At 39.2% G+C, this 27377-nt stretch overlaps 1 protein-coding gene across 1 annotated transcript in view; it reads left to right on the top strand.

The window, feature by feature from the left end:
* Window positions 1–27377, top strand: part of MCC (MCC regulator of WNT signaling pathway) — a 189553-nt gene that overhangs the window by 140626 nt on the left and 21550 nt on the right. Inside the window, 8 exon segments of the mRNA XM_054004021.1 lie at window positions 4000–4206; window positions 12955–13101; window positions 13400–13489; window positions 14148–14296; window positions 15953–16093; window positions 17258–17358; window positions 19570–19753; window positions 26446–26680. Of these exon segments, the coding sequence (XP_053859996.1) occupies window positions 4000–4206; window positions 12955–13101; window positions 13400–13489; window positions 14148–14296; window positions 15953–16093; window positions 17258–17358; window positions 19570–19753; window positions 26446–26680 (1254 nt within the window).

Below are 27377 nucleotides of genomic sequence, written 5' to 3'. Positions count from 1 at the left end.
TACCTCATTGCTATTTCCAGTAAATAGTTCTTATCTCAACCCCCAATCTTTGCCTTTTATGCCTCTGATTTCCCTTTCTATCCCTCCACTGGAGACTGGGAAGTGAGTGAACTGGGGGTGGTTTGGAGTTGTTTCAGTGGGAACACTAAATTGGGGAACACCATTCCCCACAGCACAGCAAAAGCTAATTTAACACTAAGCATTGGTTGTGCATTCGTTCAAATGAGATAAGTCAGCCTCAGGAACAAATTCAAGTGATATCTGTATGTTGTGAATGTAACAGATCAAGGAGATGGATGTTTGCTGGCACATGTAACAAAAGGCACTGCAGTTCAGGATCAGAGAGCCACAGAGAATCTTCCTATATACAGGGGAAGACATGAACAAGCTTTTTGTGTCAGGTGGAAAGGTGTCAGTGACTCATTTATACAAGAAAAATTGTACTGACAAGTTTGGTCTTGCAGTGAGGAGGTCTCTGACCATTCTAGATGGCTTTGACAGCCCTTTGTCCTACTACTGGGAAAAGTTCCTTCTCTCCCTGGTGGTGCCTGAGGAATATAACAAAATATAAAGCAATTAATGTTGAGTAGTAATTTGAAGAATGTGTGTATGACTTCTGGTCTCTTGGGATCAGTATTAAAGCAGTTTATTTGAGTGTCTCAGAGGATTAGGATCGGTACTTTGAGTGTTGCCAATTACTGTTTGGAATTTTAGGGTTAACTCTTTTCAGAGGTCACTATTCACCAAAAGAGAGACTGTGGATTCTGGGAAATAGAGATCAGCCTGTGGAGGCCCACAGAGGTATCTGAAGTGAGATGTGTTTAACAGAGCAAAACCCACACATAGAGCCCCTCTCCACCCTGGCTGCACCCCTGGCTGCAGGCCATTTCTGCTTTCATGTTTCCTCAGAGAAAAAATGGAGAGAATTTTAAAGTGGGTGGAATTGTGAATGGAAACCTGAAGTGTTCTGACTACCTTTTGCCTTGGCTACTGGCTTTTTTCTTCAGCAATAGACTGATGCATTTAAGTGTTTTAAATCCTTCAGCTTTGGTGGTTAAATTTCACTGGGTCCCTTTTATTGAAGTTGCTGCTGAATTACTTTTTGCTTCTTTTATACAAATTACGTCACCCTAGCTGTCTCAATTGTTTCTGCCCTACAGAAACTGAAAATACCTTGAAATTAAATTTATTAGAATGTCTTACTAACTGAACAGTTACAAAAGCATACTTTAAGAAAAGGATTTAAGAAAATTTCCACAGAATAGTCTGGTTAATGCTTTGCTTATTCCGGAGATCACATCAGTGACAGATACCTAACCACTAAAATTATGCTGATTAAAGAAGCTGTAAATATTTCCAAGCCTGAAACATTTAGAATATGAGAACAGCTGTACTGGGTCGGATCAAAAGTCCATCTACCTAGTGGCAGACGCTAATGGAAAGACAGCATCAAAAATGACATGCATAGTATGTTCTTCTCCTTCCTTCAAAGATACTTCCAGCAAAGTGGGTCTGTAGGAACTTGAACCAAAGATTATGTCTTTGTGTTTAATTTTAATGGGTGAAATCTTCTTCTTTGTTTCTATCTACTGTGGTTTTGGACCTGTCTGAATTTTTGGCCTCCATAAATTCTGTTAGGAATAAATTTTGCCATTAAGTTACACCATGGAAAGAAGTACTGCTTTAGTGTCTTTTAAACCTGATACTTGCTGATTCAATCTGATATCTCATCTATAACACAACACTTACTGTAAAGAAAATAAGGCAGAGGGCACTGATGGCAGTGTCAGCGACGAGACTGGAATTACCATGATATGACATCCTGCTGCCCTGTGCTCAAAACATGACATTGTAATTCAATCCCATACTCCGTAAAATTATACCTGAATTATCTGCTGTGCAGCAACACACCAGATAAAGCTGCTCTGTAATGCTGCTTTGGAGAAAACTAATCAGCATTATTTTACATAGCTATATCTGTGTACAGTGTTTACGTTTTATTTTCCATGGAGGATGGTTGGTAGCATATTGGACACCAGAGATTTGCTCTAATGGTAGTGCTCTGAGAAGCAGTGGCCTAGGAAGGGGAGGGGTTGGGAAAACAGCAACACTGGAGCATGGGGAATAGGGAGGAAGGAGGCAGCAGCAGAACTTCGCATTAGAGAGAGCAGGGGAAGTTTGAGGGTGGTGTAAGAAGGGAGTGGAGAAATCAGCAACAAAGAGGCACTGTTTAAAATAAAGCTGGCATCATCAAAAGAGGATGCTCCTTCCATTACAGAGCTTCTCTTTACATTGTGAGATTAACCACCCTATGCTTATTAATGTGAACTCATCCTCGTGCTGTGTTGAAATAATTTACCCAGTCATAATTTGAGACCTGTGGGTCCAAGTGAAGCTAATACAAGGGAGACCTGCAGCTTCTTTCACCTCACGGAGATATTGCAAGCCTCTACTTTTTCAGAAAAGTAATTTCAGTTTCCTGCCAAATCTGTAAGCAGAATTACAGTGTAGGTACTCTGATACTCTGTCAATAGAGTTTCATAATTGTGGCTCTAAACTGTACTGCAGTTTTATGTAAGAGAGACATGAAATACAATTCAAAAGGATAAACTGAACAAATAATAAAATTTCATTGATACCTCAAAGTCAGACAATGCTGAAAACAGTGGTAAGATTTCTTGCAGGAAAAAAAAGTGTCTCCAACTAGGCTTATTATTTTCAGCTGTAGTCTAGTTGGTTCTTTTGCTCCCTCCCAGTTTAAAGAAATAAACAAAGCAGTAAATATTCAGTAATATATAGAATCATAGATTCCTAGAATATGCTGAATTGGAAGGGACACATCAGGATATAAATGTTCTTTTGAATAAAACAACTAAATAGATTATTATTAACCTTGGTGCATCACTTATCTTCCATATTAGATGTAAAAGTAAAGGCTTTACCTATAACTTGTTTTTTGATTAGCCAGTGAAATGAAACTTTCTGCATTGCCAGTGATGTCATATATTTTTTTATTTTCCATGTTTCTTCTCATCATTTCAATATACACTGTGTTCAGGGAGATTCAAAAGCTTATGGGCAACATCTGGAGTGGTTTTGCTTGTTGCAGGTATTTTCCATAGTTAGACATAGAGCACAGGCACAGCATAGACTGGGTAGTAGATTCCAAACTGCAGGTGGCTCCCTGACAGGCTATTATGCTGTGCTTCAGCATGTTAGTGGCCAGCCTGACAGTCAGTTCAGGCATGGCAGTATTCCCTTGCTGGTGGTGGGTGCTCATTCAGTTTCTCTCACTGGAAATTCCTGAATGTCCCTTGTACTAAGCAGTGTCTACACAGCTGTGAGCGCAGAGGTGGGACAGGAAGTGCTGGATGCCATTGTGTCCCAGAGAAATCCAGCCTTTTTTTTGGTACTAGAAGGGCTGTAACATGCCCTGTAAGCCTAGTCAAGGCCAGAGTTCTTTCTTTTATTTTGCTGTCACCTCAAGGAAAGAACATACTCAAGAACATAGGAAGGAAGAACCCTCTTTTAATCCTCTCCCACTCTTTTTATTGCCCTTTTGTGGCATTGGTCTAGCAATAAATAAGGCCCCATGCCATGCACATTCACAGACTGCTCATTTCTGCCTGTTATTCAGGAGGGAAACAGTAAGTACAGTGCTCGCCCATTACAAGGAGTTATTAAAGTATTCTGAGATTAAACTACCAAGATTGCTGTCATTTACAGGTGACATGTTTTGTTTGCATGTTTTTGTCTGCTTGGGTGTTTGTCAGTATGAAATGTTTTAATGATATGGTCAAACTGTCAAAGAAAATAAGTAATAATTTTGTTTGATATTACTTAGCAAACAAAAGAAGCAAAGTAATGGTATTGAGAGGCTGGGAGTGTATATATAAGTGTATAGAGTTGCTGTTAACACACAGGTCTCTTTAATCTACCCATTAGTCCTGATCAGTTGTCTTTGCCCTTTTCTGTTTGTTGATGACTGTGTTTTTGCAGACTGTGGAGGAGATTGAGGGAGTGCTGGGACGTGACCTTTATCCAAACCTGTCTGAGGAGAGGTCTCGGTGGGAGAAGGAGCTGGCTGGCCTGCGGGAAGAGAATGAGAGCCTCACAGCTATGTTGTGCAGTAAAGAAGAGGAGCTCAACAGAACCAAGGCCACCATGAACGCTGTCCGTGAGGAGAGGGACAGGCTGCGTAGAAGGGTAAGGCTGCTGCATAGATGACGCCTTCTTCCTCCAACCTGTGTGGTTTTGTCACCAGAACAGGCTTCTTTTTAATCCTACTTTCTGTACTATAGGCTATAGGGCTTTTTGTTTTCAAAGCTGGGCTGTACAAATGACCAAACTAGGACAGAACTGAACATAATTGAAAAAGAGTGTGTGAAAAACAGCCAGCGTGCACAACAGCCTGATTTGAGAAATCAGAAAAACTGATATTCATCTTCAAGGAAGCATACATAACTTGGATATAGAGAAAGCAGATGTTCATCTAGTGAATTTTCCTGTGAGGCTATTTTTTCCTGTAAACAACAAATATTTCTTTGTTTTTGATGGGAATTCAATTTGTGATTAGGAGAAAGAAAAAGAGCAGGACTCCTGTCAGTGGGCAGTAATTCTTATACTGAACAATGAGTAGTTCCAGCCATGTCCTGCTTCCCTGTCTACATTTTATGATGATTTAAGGTCAGATAAAGGCTTTGTGCTTTGTGTGGAGTCCAAAGTGGAATAAAAAAGGGAGAAGATTTGTTCACAAAAAAAGATGAAAGATCCAAGAGAATGTGACCTCAATCTCAGTTACTTTTAAAATTTGTTTACTTTGTACCTGGTAAATTTGCGGAGTTTTGTTTAGATGTCAAGTTTTTTTATTTTTAGAACAGGCAGTTTCAAGTTTGTGTTCAGTCTAAATGTCAGTTCAGACCACCATATCATGGTAAACGATTGCAAGTATTGCTCTTTACCTGTTGGCAGCAGATTAGCTTTTTTTGCTGTTCTAACCAACATTGTTTTGCAGTGACTCTGCCATTATAGCATGAATCTACATCGTGTGAGATTTGCAGTCTTCAGGAATGAAGCCTCAAATTACCTTTGCAAAACTCCCTGTCTTCTCCTAACACTAAAAAGGCATGTGTGATGAGGCAAGACTAGTAATCTCATATCATATAAAGCAAGACCACTTCAACTTTCCCTTTTAAAATTTTTGTCTTATAATATACCATAGGTTGTTTTCAGTCCTGAAATTTTTGGACTGATAGTGACAATTTTTTTTAGTGGAGGCAATACTACCCCTTGAGCTACAGAAGTAGCATTTATGGACTGGCTGGATTGTTGCCAAATTGAGGGGGGTGGACATGAACACAAGCAGGCAGAGAATTAAAGTGTGTGCTTGAGAAATTTGCTTACACAAATGCAGTTATTGACACTCCAGGTGACACTGAGATACAATACTGAGATATCAAACAAGAGAAAGATAGGTGGCCTTGAGTATACAAAAAGATTCCTGTTTTGAGAAGTACGACATGCAAGTTAAGGGGCTTAAAAGAATGGTACCAAGAATCTATGCTGACATCCAGGAGCTCATCAGTTGAGAAACAGAAAAGGGGAAAGAATTGGTGTTGTACCCTCAGGGATCAGCATGGCTGAGCCATAGTAACAAATCCAGTCCTATGAGGTACCAGAGAAGTTATTTTCAGTAGGGGTTGGAAAAACTGTATAAAGAGTGGTGAGATCTGATCTGGATTGTTATATGTCATTCTTATCTCTTAAAGGTGCAGTTTAAATGGGCAGAAAATTATGTAGACAGTGGTCAGAGAAATAGTCATTGTCTGTAGAGTAGAGACTTGTCCTGTTCAGCATGACAAAACAAATTCTTAATTTGTTTTCTCTTTACAAATGCTAGAGAAAGAAAATAACAATGGTATCAATGGCTCTCTAAACTCAGGGACAAAACTGGAGCAAGAACAGAATAATACTAACCACTTGTGGCTGTATGAGGCCAGAAGTTAGACTGTGAGGTGTCCAAGACACAGGAAGATTGTGATTCTGAAGAAACAGTAAGGAGTAAAGCTACTGACTACTTTCTAAATGGAGCTTTAACATATTAAAGTTATGTTTGTATAATGAAATATATGACTATGCAAGGATACCTGTTAAAACCAGGATCATTACATTAGCATTGTATCCGAAGAAAAGCAGAAAAAGCCAAGTTAACACAGCTGCTTAAATTCTAGAGCCAGCCTTAGCATCTTTTCACAATTCTGCTATGGTTTGTCTGGCTGCCAGCAGTTCCAGTTGTCTGTTATGGAGGCATCTCTGGCAGAAGCAGAATTAAGGTAATCAGTTTGTTTCAGTTGTTTGTAACTACAGAGGACTTTACTGAAATCTGGTAATTACTATAATCCTTATCATGCAGAATAACTGATTTATTACCCCCACCAGAGAAGTTAGTTCGTGACATATGACCCTGTCTGCACACTATGTAATTCTTGCACTGGGGACCATATTTGCATTTTTAGTGTAGCTTTATGTCCATAGTGACAACAAAATAAATGTTTTCTTTGACCTATGAAATATTTTCAAATGCCACCTGAACTCAAAAGTCACTTCAAATTATTTCCCTGGAGAGTGGGAAAGGAGATCCAACTAAAATTTAGTTATTGTCCTTCTCAGATTAAATCGGGTGAAGTGAACAAGCTTGAAGTTGACCAGATCAATAGGTCTCTTGCTTCAGACCAATGCCTGTAAACAAGCAGAATGATTTCAATACATTTTTCTCAGGCTTGTTGGAGATTTAATTTAATTAGGTATTTACTGCGCTCAGTTAACAGATTGAACTGCTCTCTGGAACAGTAGCTAAGAAACATCATACATTCAGAGTTTGTTTCTCACAGGTCATTAGCGAGTGAGGTAATTGCTTACTTCTATAGGTTGTCTGCAGTGTAACAGCTAATTTCATAATGCAGGGGTTTATTTTGTCCTCTGCATTATTTTGCTGCATTAAAAATAAAATCTATTTAAGTCTGGGCTGGTTAGTGCCCTAGAAACTGCTTACACATAACTGACCATAATCCTGAATCCAGTAATACAGATAAGATGGTAGGGAACTTCTGTACCAGTCTGTGGGATTAATATTATTATTACATGAGAATAAGGCTGTAATCAGGTCAGCACTATTTACAACTGCTATACAGAGTAACAGGCTTAAGTAGTAGAAGAAAAAGTAATATTTGTGTTCTTACACAAAAGCCCTTGTATTCAGCAGGGGATTCAGATGAGCAGCAGTGAAACAGCATATAAACTCCATCCTGATGGTAAAGTAAAAACTGTGGGTTTTTAAATTACTGCCCTTAAAAGTTGTCAGATGAGTGTTACCTCAGCACAGTCTAAAGGAGTTGTTTGGCATAAAAGGCAGTGGATGTGGGCAACATTCAGGCTTCCCTGAGGCTGTTCTGAAGAACTAAGTCTGAAGTGAAAAGGCAGTTCCAGCTCTGGAAGTCTGTTAAATCTGTTCTACATGAGCCATGTCAGCTTGTGCAGTTAATCCCATGCTTCTGGTTGTGAAGGTTGTTCTGTACCTTCTCCAAACTCAGCTGAAATCACCAAACTGACCAGAAGAAAATCACTTCATTAGCTGTATTCAGCTAAGACCCTAATAGAAACATAATGTGTGGAGTAGTAGAAAATCAGCATTTTATGTGTGATCCCATCAGCTGCCCACATTTCCCACTCCAAAGAACTTTAATTTGAGCAGAGGGCTCTCCAAAAATATGTGGTTCTTGTGAACAGTTGAAACCTATCCCTGCCACAGCAGGACTCAGATCCTTGGCTTTGCAGGTGTTCTTGGGCCCACACTGTTCTCAGATGACACAAAGCTGGCAGGATCTGCTGGACTGTGTTTTCTAGTCATTCCCGTTGGGATCAGAAGGTATTGTTCCAGGTTGCTGGAGAACACTGATACATTATGAGCCCTTAGAGATTATTATCTGCTTGCACAGCTTAAAGTGACCCTGGAGCTGTTCTGTCTCCTTTATCTCTTGCTGAGCACCAGAAACCTGAGCTAGCAGCCAAAGCTATTTCCATTCTCTGCACCCTTCACTTGCATGGCATTTGCTTATGCAGCAGCATCTCCTCTTGGGTGTCAACAAAGTAGAGTTTTACTTGTGATTCCAAGCTTGCATGCAAATACTCAGTGTTTAATTGATCTTATAGATACCAGGAAAGATTTCTTTACCATACTTAGTTGATCACAAAAGACAATACATAGAAACTCAGCAAACTTTGCTCTGGTGCTCATGATATAGGAGAGGCAGAAATTATCTGACTGAAAATGAATTAAAGGTAAGGGATTTTTTTTTTTTTCCCTGGGAAAGACTCTCACTACTCAGAGCAGCTCAAATTGTTACACGGATGTTAGATTTGGCATCTTCTCCTCACAGATCTGCAGTATGCATGAATAAATTAGGAAGTGGGAGGAGTTCACTCCCTGTAGTTTGTTGTAGTTTGTCTTCCTCCACTGTATAATAGGGGAAAGGAAATGAAGCAACATTAAAATGCTGAGGGGGGAAAAGTGCTTTTACTTGAAGGGTTCAAAGGTATTGTATGATGAAACAGGTCACAAGCAGGGTAGAATGAAAAGAATCACAGGCATGTCCCTCATTTGAAACTGGTTTAGAAACAAAAACAGCAGGTGTCCTTTGAATGTGGAAATCAGTGATAGAAACAGGCAGTTCGTAGCTGTGGTGTTTTATTTAGGATATGTTAATGAATCATGTAGTTGTCACTATGCATGTGCAAAATAAAAAGACTGAAAACATTCTTCTCAGAGTCATGGTTACAAATAATGAAAATATTCCATTGAAATATTTTTCTGTAGCCCATAATGCATTTGGACAAGCACGTCTGTGACATCTGTTAATAGCTTATTAAGTCTTTCATAAGTTGAACATTGCTATAGTGTGTCAGCCCCTTTTCTCTTCTACTCTTACTTTCTTTTTATTTAGTTCTTAAGGTGATAAGAAATTACCTTCAATTTTTCAGTATTTCCTACTCCAATTCTCAGCATTCAAAGGAAAAAAATTAGAAATGCAGCTCAACAGTTGGTTCAATTGCAAAACATAAAATATTTATAAGTGACATTTCAAGTTACTTTTGTTCATATTTATAACTTGAGAACATCTGTTTGCACCTGACCTTTTTTTTGTATCTAGGCTATCCATTGCTCTGAAACCTAATGGTTCTATTGCCTTGTGTCTCACTTAATGCACCTGCTCCTGCTCTTCCCAGGGTTCCAGCACTTCTTTACTTCTGTAATTTCTTGGACTTCCTTCAATCATTTGGAAGATCTTTCCATATCTTTTTTTCTGGATTTCACAGACATTTCCCTGGATATCTCATTTTTCCCTTCATTCTCAAATCCTTTTTTTTTTTTTTTTTCTGACCACATAATAAGATCTGCTTGCCAGACAATTTCCACCTCATTTTAGTGCTTCAGGAGTTTATGGCAGTTTTTATACCCTTCTGCATGTTTGTTTTTAAACTAGTGTGATGCAAGGACTCAAGAATTTTTTCTTTAAGTCCTTCCTGGTTATTCCTCCTCCCAAACTCAGAAATCCACACTCTTCCTGTCTTGTAATGTAACTGTTTTGGGTTTCTTTTTATACTTGTCTTTGCCCATTGCATTTTGCCAGTTTTGTCATCGATTTCCTGTAAGACATTCCCTTCTTCTCTCTCCCATTTCCAAGTGTTTATTGTGTCTCATGTGCAGTACTGCAATTTACCTTCATTCTATGAGTTAACCTTCAGAATAATTTATACTACATTGGTAATGATGCTAAAGACTTGACAAGGGGGGTCAGACTATTTTTAATCCTGCCTTTAAAACCAGTCTTTTCATAACCTGTGGATTCACCAAGCCAGAGAATAAAATGGCTCTTCTGAACTTTGATTTGAGTTTGGGGTATTTTTTCTCTTCTTTGGTCATTCTTTATTTTTTCTGTAGAAGAGCTACTGGTGTGGAAAAGTCCTTTCTGAAGAGATGCTGCATATGCCTCTATTTAAAATTGAGGTTTTGGTGACCAGAAATAGTTACCTAATGTGTCTCTGGGCAGTGTGGAAGATGGGCTGCCCAGCCATGAGTCGCTTGGTGAATGTGGGAATTGTGAGATGTGTGATTTTACCGGTCAGACAAACTTGCCCTGTTACCCTGCTCAGATTTAGCATCCATTACTCAGTGTTGCTAAAATTAGTGCAGTTATTTATAGCAGTCAGTTCAGCATGTAATTTCATAAATGAAGGCCTGACTTAGTAAATACATCAAGAAGGACAGATAAGCAGGCAGCTTGTTTTCATGGTTGCTTCTATGATACAATATTAAGGCAGTGAGTTGCACAGATGAATAACCGTGCTGTGCTCTAAGTTATCTTCTAAAAGTGCTTTTCTGAGCAAAACTTCACCTGACTACATTCTTAACTGTGTTAATTTCTCTTTCTGTTGCCAGTGTTGTTTTACAGATTTGTATGAATAATTAACTTTGTAATCCTGGCCAATAGTCACTTCACAGTAAGAAAACACAGAAAAAAGGAAACCTATCTGCATTAAAGGTTTGTGTGATACAGTCTTTGCATAAGGTAGTTCTAAACCTCAGAGTCTACAAACACTTGGCATTTAAGCAACTTTACCACTCTCTTTCCTGGTTGCACTTAAATTTAAAATGTTACTTGCTTTTGAACTGCATCCTTCCAGGACTGGTTTCTGAGCATAGGTGAATATTTTAGCAATTTCTAAGCTGGACATGGAGGCTTGGGTTTTATTTTATAAAGAATACATCCAAATGGCCTTCCTGTTTGTTTGCTTTTAAACAGTGCTGTAAGTTAAGCACTTGGAAAATTTAATTTGGTATAGCATGGGTTAAAAGAAATATTAATAAATGGCAATTTTGACTTAATGAAGTTTTGGGGTTGCTTTTTTTTTTTTTCTCAGTGTCAATGCCACAGTACAAATCCTATCTGCACTGACATTCCACATCTGCAAGCAAAAATATGCATGCGTGGTTTATTTCAGGTTTATGCATATCAACAGGCTGTAATTATTGGTTTGTAGCAGTAGAGCACTTTTGTCCTTAAGGTTTGCATTAGTGCAGCTGTACCCATGTTGAAGCTAATATGTCTGCATAAACAAAGGAGGCCTCAGCTGCAAATATGTAGAAGATACTTGCTATGGATGTCCACTTCATACACTCAGCTCAGTTAACTTCATGAGAAAATTGAATTTATGATACATAATTCTGGGTCAAGCACCCATATCTATTTTTCAGCAAGTTACTTTTAACACTGGGGGATTTGATTTGAGTTTTGTGTACTTTAGTTGTTTGGAATTATTTTGTTCAAGGTGTAACACTCCTCCACAACTGAACAGGGAACTTAGAAGTGCAATGTGACTTTATGTGTTTTTATTGTTGCCACTTATGGCTTTTTTAAAATATCATGTTATGTGAAACACACAGACTTTTTTTTTTCTTTTTTCTTAATTTGTAAATACCTAAAAATTCTTTTGACACTAAATGTGCAGGCAGTCTGTCCTTCAGTTTGCATACAATGGAGGGAGAGGCAGGAATACTCTTCAGGAAATAGGAGCAGGCTGTAGAGGATTGTAGGAGGCATAAAATACTGCCTTGGTGACTGGAGAGCATTCCAACTTCAACTCTTTCCTCTCTCTGCAGTAGGTTGAAGCATCTGTTGTGCAGAGAACATGACTGCTGCTGCTGCTTCAAGCAGAGATAGATAAACACTGTCCAGATGCACCTACACCTAAGAAAGTCTAAGCTTTGATGTAACTTTAATTTTGGGGGTTTTTGACTACAGAACTTCAGTTTGCTTAGTCTTTGTATAAATGTATTTAGTATAAAATCCCACCTTTCTTTAGACAGTAGGAATCACAGTTGCATTTCATGCTACATACGAGGGAAGATAACAAATGGACTGAACTTTACTTGACTGGCCTTCTGATAAAATTTCACAAGTTCAGTTTTGTAGAGGGACTGTTCCAACAAAATCGCATAGAAACCTGTGTATTTAAGGACAGCTGTGTTCAGGGGAATTTCCTCTTTAGATGGTTTCCTTCACCTTCTCCCATCTCACACTCTGTTTGAGATCTGTGGGAAAAATGAGCTCTGTCACTTTACCTTGTGTCATAACTGTTGAGTTAAGCAGACCAGTTATTCCTTGTCTGTTAAGAATTATTCCAAGGTAAACACTATAATCTTTAGCACAGCTATAGTTTGGTTCCTGCAGGCCTTTCTTTTTTTTTTTAACCTTTAAACTGAAAATCTTTTGACATCAGTTCTAGAAGTGTCTGAAGTTTTATGAGGACCATGTAGTGTTTGCAGGGTATGTTTACAGAGAGCTTTTGCAGACTGTTGGTTGAATACTTTGCTGGTATTTTTTTTTTTTTTGTCTGTACATTACTCACTGAATGGTCATTTTAGTTGACTGTAGTTTCAAAGCATGATTCATGTTTGAATTTCTTTAACCTTTAAATATGACCAAGTCGCCATGTGATCTATTTATGTCAAGAGGTTTTTTCAGCACTGGAGTTTTCCATTAACAGGAGGATTGTCATTTGATTTGTTTAGCCATCATCATCTTAGGCTGGAGCTTTAGCTTTACCCCAGAGAGAATTATTTCTATACCTGTAGTACAGCTGAAACTTTGAATACTTACTCTACAGTATTCTGCGTATTTCCACATTGCATATATTTAAAAAAACTGATAGCAGTGGGATTTTAAAATAACCTCCACTCATCTGCTCCCCACGTGAAAACTTTGCGGCCACCAAAGTACAGAAATGTAACTTCTGTGATGAAGCCAGAAGCAATTAGACTTGGCTAGACAATGAAAAAATCTTCAGACTATTTAAACCATAAAAATAGAAAAATCAGAATGTTATGTTTTATTGCAGGTCCGGGAGCTGCAGACTCGTTTGCAGAGTGTGCAGGCCACGGGCCCATCCAGCCCAAGCCGCCTTACTCCTGCCAACCGCCCCGTCAACCCCAGCACAGGAGAGCTGAGCACCAGCAGCAGCAGCAATGACATTCCTATCGCCAAGGTTGGGTTTGTGTATTTGTAACCCTTCTCATGACCTGGGAAAACCAGGCTTCATTTTGTGCTGTGCAAGCATGGAATTAGCTGGGAGACATTTAGGGGAGTCCTGAGCAGGTCTGTGAACTTGAACTGTGGAGAGGAATTAAACATTATTGATTGTAGTTCTCTCAGTTGCAATGCAGGACTCAGTTCTCTAGTAGTTTGCTTCAGCTTTGCAAATGTAACTAGAGAACAGATGGGGTTTGCGTGATCTTTATGGGGTATGGGCTGCTGTGTAACCTGTGCAGCATTCTGACTTACAGATTGCTGAAAGAGTGAAGTTGTCAAAGACAAGATCAGAGTCTTCATCATCTGATAGACCTGTTTTAGGATCAGAAATCAGCAGCATAGGGGTAAGGACTAAGAACTGTGTGCTTGCATGATCCATGTTCCGATAAAAGCATTGTTTTCTTAATAAAATTGTTTGCTATCTGAAAATACTTTAAAAGCTAGTTTGAGCAAAAATATTTCAACAAAGAATATTTCACCCAGTATTAAGATCTCATTTTCCCAAAACCAGTGGCTAGAAGTCATTCTCATGAGTGACTTCAAGAGGAAAATTTTGGAGTCAGTTCCACCAAAATATTCTCAGAAAGACTCTCCAGTTTCATTTCACAACTTTCAACCAACAGCAAACTGGATTCTGCTTTTGAAATGCCAGTGTAAATCAATAACACTGTTGTTACTGTGTGTTAATATTTATTTTACAGAAGAACTTGGCTCTAACCCTTTGCAAAGCTCTCAAGAACATAAATAACTTGCACAGTAGGCTTTTTAAATGTATAATGAAATAGTGGACTTTACCCTTGGTTAGTAGAATTTTAGAACAAAATGGCTTCTAAAAGTGGAATCTTGTAAATGTTCTATTCAATGTAAAATTCATAACAAAAATTTAATAATGAACGCATTGGAGTGAGTGCATGCAATCAAATGCAGTTCTTAATGCAGAAGGTATCTGGGAGAAATCCGGTCGGTATCTCTTCACAATGATCTATTAACTGCCCTGTGCAGGTCTCTAGTACCGTGGCTGAGCATCTGGCACATTCCCTCCAAGACTGCTCAAACATCCAGGAAATCTTCCAGACTCTTTATTCACATGGATCTGCTATCTCTGAAAGCAAAATCCGAGAGTTTGAAGTGGAGACGGAGAGATTAAATAGGTGAGCTAGAAATTTAGATGTGCTCACAGATGTTGTCTTCTGTTAGCTTCATTAGAGTTGACTGCTTTTTTTACCCTTTTTGAACATTTCTTAGTTTGATTCTAGCTCAGCTGTGGCAGCTGCAGATAAGCATGGAATGTGCTTGCTGAAGAGGAGATTGAATCGTGTGCTAAGGATTCTTTCCATGACAATAAGTTTGTTTGTGCATTATTAGATCAGCGCAGCACCTTCCCCTGTCTGCACTCTGGAGTGTCCCTTTCTGTGGCTGACCAAGTAGTCACGGCATCTTTTTTCATAAGACACATTATTCCTTGAAATAAGGACTCCCATAACTTAGTCTGCATCATTCTGAAATCACTTGACTTTGTTTTGTCCTGAAGAAACAAAATAATGGCATTTAACTGTCTCAGTAAATGTACTGATGCATGGTGGTGTGGCATATATACCAGCAAATAGGTTTCTGTCTGCAGAAGAGAGATTACAGTTTTCTGGTTGCAGTTAAAACACTGCTGGTGTTATCCTTTAGCAAGCTCTATCAAAACCAGTGTTTCATGTCTTTTTTGGCACATAAAATCAAAACTAGATCAGGAGTATGAGAATTGTGTGTCAGCATGTCTGTATCCAAATTCTGTCTTCCCCATAGCTAGCTCAAATGTAGTCTGATGAGTACAATATCTCTTTTTATTTATAGCTTGTGTTTTTGTAACGCTGCAAAACTTGATTCTTTTTTTTTCCTTTTTTTTCTGCACAATTATGCTTTGGCAACATGTATCATTATAGAAGATGTTAAGATACGGAAAGTGGCAGTTCTAGCAGGTAGAAAAGTCAGGGCTTTGTTCTGACAAACATATATACTAGCCCTTCTCAGTTTTTGTCAAGAAGTTAGTGATTTTAGAGTCCTGGATGGCATGGATTTCTTCATTAACTCAAGGCTTCAAATTGTTTGTGTCTGGTTTTGGCATATATCCAATTTTTACAGTTAGGCAAAGTATATTGATGTGTGGTTCAGCAGAGAGAATAAACAGTAATACAATCTTCATTTCCATGTTCAGAGTTAACCTCATTGTGGGAGGGTATTACAGTTAAGCTTCTGTTTGACTTTTGCCAGAACATTTGGAGGTTACATTGCCTCACTGAAACCTCATTCGTAGTTTGGAAGCTGCCTCTCTAATCACAACCCAAACATGACTTCAGATGGAATGGTTACTCTGGATTTTCAGAAGAAAGGAGGCATTTATGCAACTGCATGATCCCTACACACACCCGCAATCACACTAATGAATATGCCATTTAAAACAAGTTGCAAATGTGGCAGCAGAAAGTGAGGAATGAAGGCAGAAAAATTGAGCAGAAGGTTAATATGAAACTGTCCTGTGCAGTCTTGTGGCTGCAAAACAAGGATACAGCTTTCTGCTTGCTGCTGCTGCACAGGGTTATGACTACGTTTTATGGGGAGGAGGAGAATATTACCTAAGAGAAATTTCTATTCTCTTGGCTTCTGATAAGATATACAAAACTAATGGGTTTTGTCATCTTCATTAAAAAACACTTGTGCAGACTAAGAAATTTTCATTTTGAAGTGTGATATTCCTAGAATTTTCAGGACAATGACTGCAAGTTAAGTTTGAAGGTTGCAAATTACTTGGTTTTTTGCAGCCGTATTGAACACCTGAAATCCCAAAACGATTTGCTGACAATAACACTGGAGGAGTGCAAGAGCAATGCAGAGAGGATGAGCATGCTTGTGGGCAAGTACGAGTCCAATGCCACAGCCCTCAGGCTGGCACTGCAGTACAGGTATGTACTTACACAAGGGGCTCAGCCAGGAAGAGGGAGCTGGGGGAGACTTGGTAGAAGTGTTTAAGATTGAAGTTGATGGTGTGCCATAGTAATACTGTTTATTTTTTGTTTCCTCCCTGAAAAGGCACCCCTTTGGTTAAACTACCTGACAAACTACGCAACTGAAGTTATTCTTACAGGGTATTTCAACTGTAGTTGACCAGCATCTGACAGGAATGTAGAGGTTTTATCTCTTCATTCTTAAATACTGAATTAGCATTTAAATTAGGGGTTGTGTGTAGGCTGAGACTGTGTTGCTGAATCCAGCCTTAAGATTAAGGTTCTCTGTACTTTCCCAAGACCAGTGGAGCAGAGAGTGTTACACTCCACATAACTCAGAATGACTTTGTATTGCATCAGTTGGAATTGTGGATTAATGGCTTGGTGTTTGGTAGTAAGTGTCTAAATTTGCATCAAACTGTTCGCAAAAATACGGTATCACTTAACACCTTCAACTGCAACTAATTTGGGACAGGCACATTTGGTCTTGGAACAAATCATGTGCCTTTTAAAGAATGTATTCTTTTACTATCAGCCTTGAGCAAATTGCAATGAAGTGTAAATTGCTAATAGTATATTAGTATGTATTTTTAAAAACATTAAAATGCAACACGGATTGTATGACTCATAAATATAATTGGAAGCTGTTCTGTTGTAAGGAGGAACATCTTACAGTCAGGACAGAACAAGAAGTATTCTTCTTGCCTCTTTTCTGCTTACAATACTGTGTAGTATAATTATATTGTAGCATATAGAATACTGTATGTTGTATACTAAGATGGTCTGGGAAAAGTTTCTCAAAGGGATCATCTTGACCGCTGTTTCTATTGCCACCTGTTTAAAACATGCTTCTGGAGCTTCCTTTATTTTGGGTCACTCTCTTATCTTTTGTCTTGTTACATTACTTGAGACCAGCCTGGCACTGTTACAAGAATGGGGAGACTGCTGAATGCTTGTGATAGAAGCTATGTGTGTCATGTTCTTTAATATCCCTGCTGCTAGACAAGTAGTAGAGAATCGTGCAGTTAATCAGCTAGCTCTTTTTTTGTTGTTGCTATTGCAGGTATTGTTCTTCTTTAAACTGCAGTTAACATTTTGTGTGGTTTTTGTTTTCCCTTTCAGCGAACAGTGCATAGAAGCATATGAGCTGCTGTTGGCATTGGCAGAAAGTGAGCAGAGTCTCATTCTTGGACAATTCAGAGCTGCAGGTGTTGGTTCTGTTGGTAAGATGTCAATGTATCACTTAATTTAAGTGTTGTTTTGGCATGTCAGTTAGCATTAGAATTGGTTGTAATGGTGAATCATGTCATCACCCATTACTTAAGAATGCTCTCCAGTCATTTCTTGTTTTTAACTATTTAAATTATTTTATACACCCCAGAAATAGGGGTAAAATGCAAGAGAGCAATTTTAATTCACCTGTGTTGGTTTCACGAGGAGATGCCTCTCCTGGCAGGGGTGAGATTGTTGTAGGCGTGCAATTGTACAGAGTGGAATAATTAAACAATACTAGTGAGCACAGGTGGCTTAGGACTGTACAGCTGTGGTAGTTGCAAGTCAGATTCACTAAGACTGACTCCCCAGAAACAGTCTAATCTGTGAAAAACTGAGATGAAAATAATACAAGGGTAGCATTGAGTAGTTACAAATAAAAATTTTTTTAAAGGCTGTAGTTTTTCACACCCTGTTTTACCTTTGCTGTGGAATTTTAAAACATTCTGTTTAGCCTATATGTTCTGGATTTTTCTTTTTTTGTGGTTAGTTAATCCTGTGGCTAGGTATTGTTTTTTAATATGCTGCCTGCTAAATAATGGAACAAGCCACTATCACAGGTACAGTACAGTTCAGAAATTTGGAGCTTGACATTGCTGCTGGCTCCATTCTTCTGATAGAAAAAGGTGATCGCACAATTAAATTCCAGTGTTATCCTTTATTTGACAGGAGAAGGCAGTCATAGTAATCTTAAACTAGAAAGAAGTATTCAGAGAGAGAATTCATACTGTGCTGATGCATAGCAAGTGCCTGGTGTGTTTAGGAGCACTGGCTTCTCAGTAGAGGGGATGTCTGAGATTTTCTTCTGCCTTTCTCCAAACTCTGTTTATTCCCTTGAACAATGTGCTGGGGAACTTCTCCCAGTTGGCAGAGATCACTGAGTAGCAAAAGTGAATTTAGGCTTGGATTTTCTATTCCTGTAGATGGTAGAAGGAAATCTTATTAGGAAGAAATACTTTGGGTTTGAGTAGGATTTCATCTGATGTGCATTTTATGGAAGAGACTGTAGTTATATTTTTATGTAGGTATCTGTCTACGGCTCTTAGTTATGGTATTATCAGTTACGGCCCTGAGAAATAGTGCAAATTTCCCATTATACACCACAGCGTGGAGGAAGTTGTGTATGTTTTATGTAACTTTACTTCATTATGAAATTTGATGAACACACCTAGATAAAATAATTGGTTTGAAGATCAGTCAAGCTTTATATCAACATCTGTGAGCGGAAAATTCATGGGTGTAAAATCACTTAACGATGAGCATATCCAGCTTCTCTTAACAGAACATTCACCCTTCCTTTCTTCCTCATTAATGTTACTTCTAGTGCATACCCTTCAATCAACAAGTGTGCAGTATAAGTAATTGACTTGAACAAGAATTAAATGAAAATCCAACACAAGAGCAAGTTGTTGGGTTTTGCTAAAGTACAAATATATTGTAGCTTAATCTACAAATACATTTGTAGATTTTCTGTGTAGCCAATAACATGTCTTAATTACTTGACTGCAGTGCAGCTGGAAGACTGTAGGAGTAATGACAGTGGTGGTTTCAGTCCTGCTTCTCCTGAAGCTTATGAGCTACACAGGCGCTGTATAACCACTAAAAATTACAGCAATTTAACCAGGGCTAGTTTTCCTTTGGCTTAATATGCATGACTGTAAAATGTGAGAGGGTGCTTCTGAGCAGCAGGGCAATTCTTCTGTCTGGCCAGGTAGCCTGTAAGAAGGTGTTCTGGCAAACCATCAGGCTTGAGATCAAGGTACCTGGGAGGGGAAGTTATGGAGTTGACTACACTGTGAAACCACACTGCACTGACTGGAGTAAGAGTTGTAATTGAGGCTGAGGCTTTTCCAGTGTGTTCATAATTTGAGCATCCAAACCTAATGTTAATGCAGAATGCACACCCATTACAAATAGACAAGCTGAAATTCTGCATCACTTAAGACGTGTTGCCTGGAGCCACAAGTATCTGGAGCTTGTGACTAGGAGCAGGGTGCATTCAGGCCAGTGTCCCAATTAATCACTGATGCTCACAAGGAAGTGAAGTTGCTTTTAGTTCACAGATTGGTAATTTACTGTCATTGTCTTGGTATAAACTGAGAGCGAGTAGAAGAATCTCTTGCCTTAATTCCTGACTGAAACATTGTTTGCTTGAAAACTAGGGGACCAGACAGGTGATGAAAATGTCACACAGATACTTAAGAGGGCTCATGACTGCAGGAAGACAGCTGAGAATGCAGCAAAAGCCTTGCTGATGAAGCTGGATGGGAGCTGTGGGGGAGCCTATGCAGTCACAGGCTGTAGTATGCAGCCTTGGGAAAGCCTGTCCTCCAACAGCCACACCAGGTAACTGCAACTCTTCTGCTCTCCTAATCTCCTAATCTTTGATTCCAGACAAAAATTTATGCTCTATTGTATTTGCTGAGCTACCTCCCCTCACCTCAGTCCTTTGGCTTCTGTGCTTTGATTTGTAAGTTGCCATGCCTCAGTGGTCTAATTGTCTTTGGACTTTGAGGAACTCCAGCCAAGAAGAGTTTTGTATAAATTTGTTGCAAATGTGTGACTCAGAACTTTGATCTTCCTTATAATGGGCAAAACCATTACGTTTGTTTTATTACACTTTGTTACTGTTTTATTGGAAGTCAAATCATGTTCTTGTTACTCATATCTGTGGTATGGAGATAGCATGGACGTGCGGAGAACCAGAGATCTGAAACAGGCTTTCACTGGCATTTTGGAGTGCTCAAGAATTGTTTTCTAAATGTTGCAAATCTAGCCATTCGCTTTTAAACCATTTCCTCTCCCTTCTCCTTCCTTACCCTTTGCACCCCTCCAAATTATTCCTTCTCATCCTGTTCTTTTTCACTCATGGCGTGGAATAGATTGGATTCTTCCAGGAAGGACTGGATACTTCAGTTTTTCTGAAGACCTATAAAATAATAAAACATAGATGAGCTATTATTGCAGAAGTGTTCCAGTTCAAATGTATCTGCCAGCAGCTTCATTTTGAGTTTCTGCCTGCCTGTGGTGTAATTGTGCTCTGCAGTAAATATGTGTGCTTGTATATGGATACAAATTTGGCAAGTGTCCTGGATAAATATAGATGAGCATTTTTCTCTTTAAAAGTTATTTTTGTTTCTCAGATTTGCTCTAAAACTTCATTTTAATTCAGTTTTCTAGCCAGTTCTTTATTCAAATGCTGTCTTTTTTTTGACACTTCAAAAGTTTATTTTAGTACTGTATCATTTCCTCTTCTTGCTGATGCCTCCTCCAAAGGATCTTATTTCCTGCCATATGACTGGCATGGAATAGCTAAAAAGGGAGCAAAAAGGTAATCTGAGGGAACAGGGTCCTAATGTGAGGTGAATTTTAATGTTTTATTCAGAGAAGTTTTCTGGTGCACTCTCAGTGCAATAAAGCTGTGTCTTTGCATAGAAATGATTGTGGCAGCATCTGTGCTAGAAGCACACTAATAGCACTTTCTACCAAAAGCATTTAAACCAGGCTTAGAAAGAAATTATATGAAGCTGTTTCAAGCACTTAGCTTCCTGTGTCTTAGGCCGTATCTACACCTGTATGCAAACATGTTGTCTGTGTCTACATGTAGTAACACCTCTACCTAAGCCAAGCTTGTTTCCCATTCTATTGTTTAAAAGAGTCATTTTTAGTTTTTCAGGACTACCTCAGTGTTTTTGTTCCTTGTGAGATATGTGGCATGTAGTCAAGGCATAGTGATTTTTTTTTTCTTGGAAACAGTTCAGCCAGTTTCCAGTATTGACAGGGAAGAACTGGGGCGGAGGGGGATTGTTCCTGTTTTAGTGTTTGCTTTCCTAGACTTGCACTGAAAGCGTTTGGTAGGAACGTAGTCTCTACAGCTCTTGCTTGCTTTAGCAGAATTTTTGGGAGGATAAGAGTCTGTGTCTGTGTTCATTGGTGGACAGCTGGACCTGTGTGTGTGTCTATGTAAGAGGTTGGCTCAGTAGATGAAGTTTCAGCAGAGTATGTTTAAAGTGGCATTGAATTTAAAATTTCATCAGGATAAGCTATGTCATGAATATGAAAATGCAAATTTAGTGTTCTTATATTAAAGAAATGTTATAGCTTGAGCCACTATTATCATTGTAGTATTTTTTTTTCTGGTGTGGAGCAAGATACTGTGCTGAATGAGGTAACTTCTACAATTTTTTTTTATATATGTGGAACATAGGAGATAAAAGCTGTTGTCACTCACCCAGAGGGCACACAGCAAGTCAGGAATTTGTGACATTGGCACACTGATCTGATTGTTACTTACAGATTGTTGTCCCTCTCCCCTCCCCCATGCCCCAAGTAGTTTATCTTTGCCTAAGCATATGTATCAATGAAAACACTTCTGAAACTTCAGCTTCTCCAGAAAATATAAATCTTCTCTTCTTTCCTTCTGTTGCATTCATGTGACACGAGGTTAGATGTGTTTTCAGATTTTTTCTACCCTGTCTCAAAAGTGAGGAATCCTCTCTCCAGCTTATAGAAACAGACATTGTGCTACCCCATTGATGGAATATCTGTCTTGGTTCAAAAGGCATACACTTTTCTATGTTTATATCACAGAAACACAGAAATCAAGTTTGGAAGATACCTTCAAGGTCATCCAGTCCAACCATCACCCCAGCACCACCATAACCATGTCTAAACCTTATTCCCAAGTGCCACATCCAAATACCTCTTGAACACTTCCAGGGATGGTGACTCCACTGCCTCTCTGGACAATTTATTGCAATGCCTGACGATTCTGTCAGTGAAAATTTTTTTCTAGTATCTAATCTGAAACTCCTCTGGCACAATTTAAGGTTGTTTCTTCTCACCTCTAGTGAGTGCTATGTGAACTACCGCCCACCTGGGGACCACTGCGAAAATATTTTTACAGTATTCAATTGAAACATACTTTGAATCTGCAAAACAGATTTTTCTTGCCTTTGATGTTTCAGTGTTGCAGGCTTTTAGTTGCAGATATGTATTGCTGCCTTTTCCCTTTTGAAACTAAATGAATAAAGTGGTAGTAGGATGATGAAAACTATCCTTTGTTGAGACTTGTGACAAATTACTAATTCTCCCTGTTGTTTGAAATCCTGTAGAATATGGATTTACAGTGGAATTGTTGACCTTGGGTTTTGAAATTTCAGATGAGATTCTGAATCCAATCACTGAACGTGTTACTGAGAGTAAGTGCTTGGTGAGCCACTAGTGACGAGTGGTTAAAGACTGTAAAAGGGAGCAACTGAAATGAAAATAAATGAAAAGCAATGAAAGAGCATCTAAATTCATTTGACTGGCAACAGCACCACAATAATGTTGCCAGATCAGTTTTTGAAAATAGAAATGGGTTTGCAATGGAGTTGGAAGTCATAATTATTTTAAATGGACAGAAGCTAAGTATAGAACATACACTGCCAACAAGGTTTGACTGATTGCACCTTTGGAAGGAAACAAAAAGGAAGAAGCCCAGTTGTAACACTGTCTGAAAATGGTGTATTTTATTCCCTGTTGTGCTAGTAAGCCCAACCTTACATCTGGGCTCATGGGAGGACAGATTGGGTCCCTTATATGCAAAGGCAATTCTTTTCAGTATTATGCAGTGTCACGAAATATCTGAACTCAGTTAATGGTAGGAATATATCTCTCATCAGAACCATCTCAGGTTTCAGATAACGTGGTGACAGACAAGATTATCTTGGCTGAGGTGTGCAAATGCATTATTTGGAAGTGTCTAAATAGATAGCTCAGTGTTACCTGCATAACACTTTGTTGCTGGACTGAAGCAGTCTCAGAAGGAAGCAGGGCAGTTTACCAAAGGCTCTGGTATTAGCTGTTGTTTGTCCTTTGCCTGATTGGGGTATTTTTCAGTTTCTCAGGAAGAGAAACTGGCATTGTGCTGTCCCAGATCTCAACCACAGTGTTCAGCTAGAAAGAAGGTGTTTGGGCTATGTGCACTGTGGATCAACTGTATTCTTTAAAGCATTAGGTTCTGTGCAGGTATTCAAGCAAGTTTATAGATTCAATTCTGACAATGTTAATCTCAGTTCTACCAACTGTATTATCCACACCTTTGCTTAATTGCAATTATATTAATTTATTTGCTTGATTTTTAACAGATAAAATGATGCTCATGTAAGGTTTTATGGATACATTTTTGTAGTGTGCAGAAAATACTCACAGAGAAGCACTGCTGAAAGCCTCTTTTATGTCCATCTACTGTATGTTATACACACACACGCATGCTAGCATATAAGACTGACATTACACTGTACCAGGCCATATATTTTCCAGAAATTTTATATGAAAATTAATTTGACATCACCCAGGCATGACATCATCATAAAGGACTCAAGGAGTGAAACAAGTGTGAAGAATATTTCTTGTTCTCATACAGCATCTGTGAGAATGAGCAGATTGATGATGTATTTCCTCCAGCTGTGATGAAACTGTGATCCTTTCCCTGTGCTTACCTAAACACTTGAGAAATAAGAAACTGCACGTCTTTTGCAACAGTTTCCTGTGGTTTTTGGATGGATGCATTATAGTATAAATGTTTTCCTTTGTCCTGATTGCTGTTCAGAAGGGAGGGCAATATCAGAAATTCAGGATGAAGTGCTCACCAACTTGAAGAGAGCAGTAGTGGACCAGCACTGTGGCTATGGAGAGCTGTTTGGTGGGGTTTTTGGGGCAGCACACGCTGGCAGAGTTGCTGGGGAGATCAAAAACACTGCAGTGCTGTTTCTGTCCTTTCTACCCCAGCTGCTTCCAGTCTTTTGGGTGGGGATGTGCTGCTAAATGCAGGGGGAGGCTGAAGGTTCTTGTCCTCTTGTGTGCTGGCTGAGACACAAGTTCCTTGCTGAGCTCCCTCCAACTTAAAAAAAAAAAAAACAACCAACAGCAAAAAAAAAACCCTTGAAGAAGAAGAGGATCTTGCTAGCAATTCACCAGAGGAGCCAACTCAGCTGCAGACAGGCAGGCAGGCAGGCAGCCAGGACTGAAGTAAAAGCAGCCTGAGTATCACTGGCAGCAGCCCAGACTGCCTTACTCAGTTTGGGTTCCAGTCCCCTAACATATATGTGCATAACTGTGGGTCTTCAAGGGCCAAAATCTGTGAATATGCATGGAGTATGAGGTCCAGCTCAACATAATAATAAACTTTCAGCATTTTTTTGCTCAGGTTTCATTTGCAGCAGGAAGGCTGGGTTTTCTTTCCTTTTCCAGCAAAGACTGAGATGAGGTCTTTGTGCCCCAAGACTTTTAAAGCTATCCTTCCTCTAACAACAGCCGTTTTACATTTAATCCAGAAAAGCTCTGCAATTGCAGTCTTTGGGTGCTGAGGAAGAAACTTACAACATGACTTCAGTACAGAATAAAGTACTTTTCACATTGTCTATCCTCATTCTTTTTATATAAATATCTAATTCAGCAGATGCCTTTAGGCTCAGTAAAGCAGGATTTAGTAAGTGTTTCATGATTTTTTAATCAAGGAATAGTATGAACAAAAATTTGTTTCAGCCTGAAAGGGTTTCTATGCATATGGGTACTGAGTGCTCTTAAGCGCCATTGCAGAAGGAAATGGATGAAAACAAAAGCAAAGACCAATTTACAGTTATGTTGACTATAGCAGGCACCTCTTGTCGCTCAGAAAAGGAGGGAATAATGTGAAATTAACACAGAACTGTAATAAAGAGCTGTAATACAATATTCCATGAGGGGGAAGGATTTTGAGAAATCTTGGTAGACCTGCCAATTCTCTATCTTCTCCAAGGCTGTGCTTGGAATTTGTGGAAAGATGGGCAATTATATGAAGCACTTTAAAAGCACAGTGTAGCTTTAGCTGAAGTAGATCCAAAGGAAAGAGAAAAATCAAGCCTGTCTTGATAGGCTTCCCCTTTGCACATGCATAATATTTTAGGATATCATCCTGGCTCTCACACCATCTAGCGGGTGGGACTTTTTTTCTTAGTACAAAAATGTTGAACAGCAATGCAATTTGATACAGAAAGTGATTTATTCCCCTGCTGATAACTGAGATCATCTAGCATTCCAGACAGGCACAGTTAATGGATGACTTATCCCTCACCCGGCAGCTGATTACAGGACCTCAGGAGACAGCAGGGAGCTTTGAGTGAGGCTATAGAAACAACATGGTATTTTATTTTCCTTTTAGTGTTATTGCAACTATATTCAGCTCTGGAATGCTACAGCTGTGTCAGTCTGGGCCCCCTGCAGCACTGGCATGCATAGAGGTGGGTAGGCAGCACTCAAGCCCCCATTGCTCTAATGACATTATTACCCCTTTCTGCAATCTCTGTGTAAACACTTACGTGGCAGAGTAAGGGGCCCTCATTTGTTCAGAAGATACACCAAGTCTTTCATGATGACTTTTTATTAGAATTCCTGCTACTCCATTGGTTAGTTTTAAATCACTCTAGCCCTGAAGGAATGCTGAGGAGTACACCTTCACATGAACTGAAAGTTCTGGCATCTGCCAGTGGATTTTTCATTAGGTTGATTCCTAAAAGTGTCCATTAAAATATCTGAGGTGATAACTGGTATGGTCATTAGAAGAGATAGATCAAGTCTAGGTTCATTCTTTTTTCTTAGCAGATGCTTCTTCTCAAAGAAGACGCAGTGTCTGAGCAGCTTGCTGTGCTGTTATTGCTAAGAAGTCTTAAATAGCTTTTTTTTTTTCCTTTTTGAATAAAAAAATCCACCACTTTTTTTTCAGAAGGCACCATTTCAGATAAAGTAATTCTGTTAGACATCAGTAAATATCTGGCTTTGCAGAGAAGTTCTCACATAATTCAATTTTCTTGTGCAGGTTAGAGAATTAATTTCTTTTCTGAATTTGTCACACTTCACATTGCAGTGTCCAGCCCATGCTACATCTGTTTCCTTTCTATGAGCTTTTAATTAAGGCTCAGATATGTTGATGAAGTGTTGGGAGGATGTTTGATGTAAAAATCAGGATTTTGTTTCAAATGTATTTTTTTTTCTAATACCATTCTTTGTCTTTCCAGTACTACCAGCTCAACCGCAAGCAGTTGTGACACGGAGTTTACGAAGGAGGATGAGCAGCGGCTGAAGGATTACATCCAGCAGCTGAAAAACGACAGGGCAGCAGTGAAACTGACAATGCTGGAGCTGGAAAGCATCCACATTGATCCTCTTAGTTATGATGTTAAGCCACGTGGAGACAACCAGAGGCTGGACCTGGAAAATGCAGTCTTGATGCAGGAACTCATGGCAATGAAGGTATTTTATTCATAACTGGGAGGGGAGCTGCTCTGCTGGCAGTGCCCCTGTGTCACAAAACATGCTCAGTCACACACGGGAGGCTTTGATAGTGGTCACTGGGTAATAAAGGATAACTTTGTTGAAACACATAATCTGGACTGAAAGTCCAGTAGTCAGAAAGCGACAGAAGGCAGTGCATTAACAGTGATGAGCTATGTGTGTTCTGAATTAGGAGTACTTCATCTGTCTCTCTAAACTTGGAATACTCTACTTGACAAACCAGATGCACTCTTTTGGAGAGATATGGCAGCTGAATTGCTCAGGGATGACCAAAAAACATGATTCGGCACTTCCCAAGAGATAGTTCATTACTTATGAGCTTGCAAATATGCATCGTGAATATTTGTGAGCTGAAGCAGAACAAATTCATATTGGTGTGGAAGGAGGAATGATCTGTCAGATATCATCCCTAATGCTCTCTGGCAGTTGGTCACAAGTCCTGAGCTGTTCTAGGCACTGTGCTGCAATCTGTAGCTCAGTCCAGAGACTGAGCAAAGGGTAGCGTGTGTAATGACTTGCATTAACAGAGGGTTTTGGAGAAAACCCTGGTTTATATATCCAGCTCTTAAAATGTAGTCTAGAAAAGCTGATCTTTACTGAGCAGGTGTAGAGCTTGCATCATTTTAAGTCTGTCTTCTGTATTGATTTTGAGAGG

The sequence above is a fragment of the Vidua macroura genome, chromosome Z (assembly GCF_024509145.1).
Source record: "Vidua macroura isolate BioBank_ID:100142 chromosome Z, ASM2450914v1, whole genome shotgun sequence".
NCBI lineage: Eukaryota > Metazoa > Chordata > Aves > Passeriformes > Viduidae > Vidua > Vidua macroura.
Note: the sequence above shows the minus strand (reverse complement) of the source record. Positions and strands in the feature narration are given on the sequence as shown.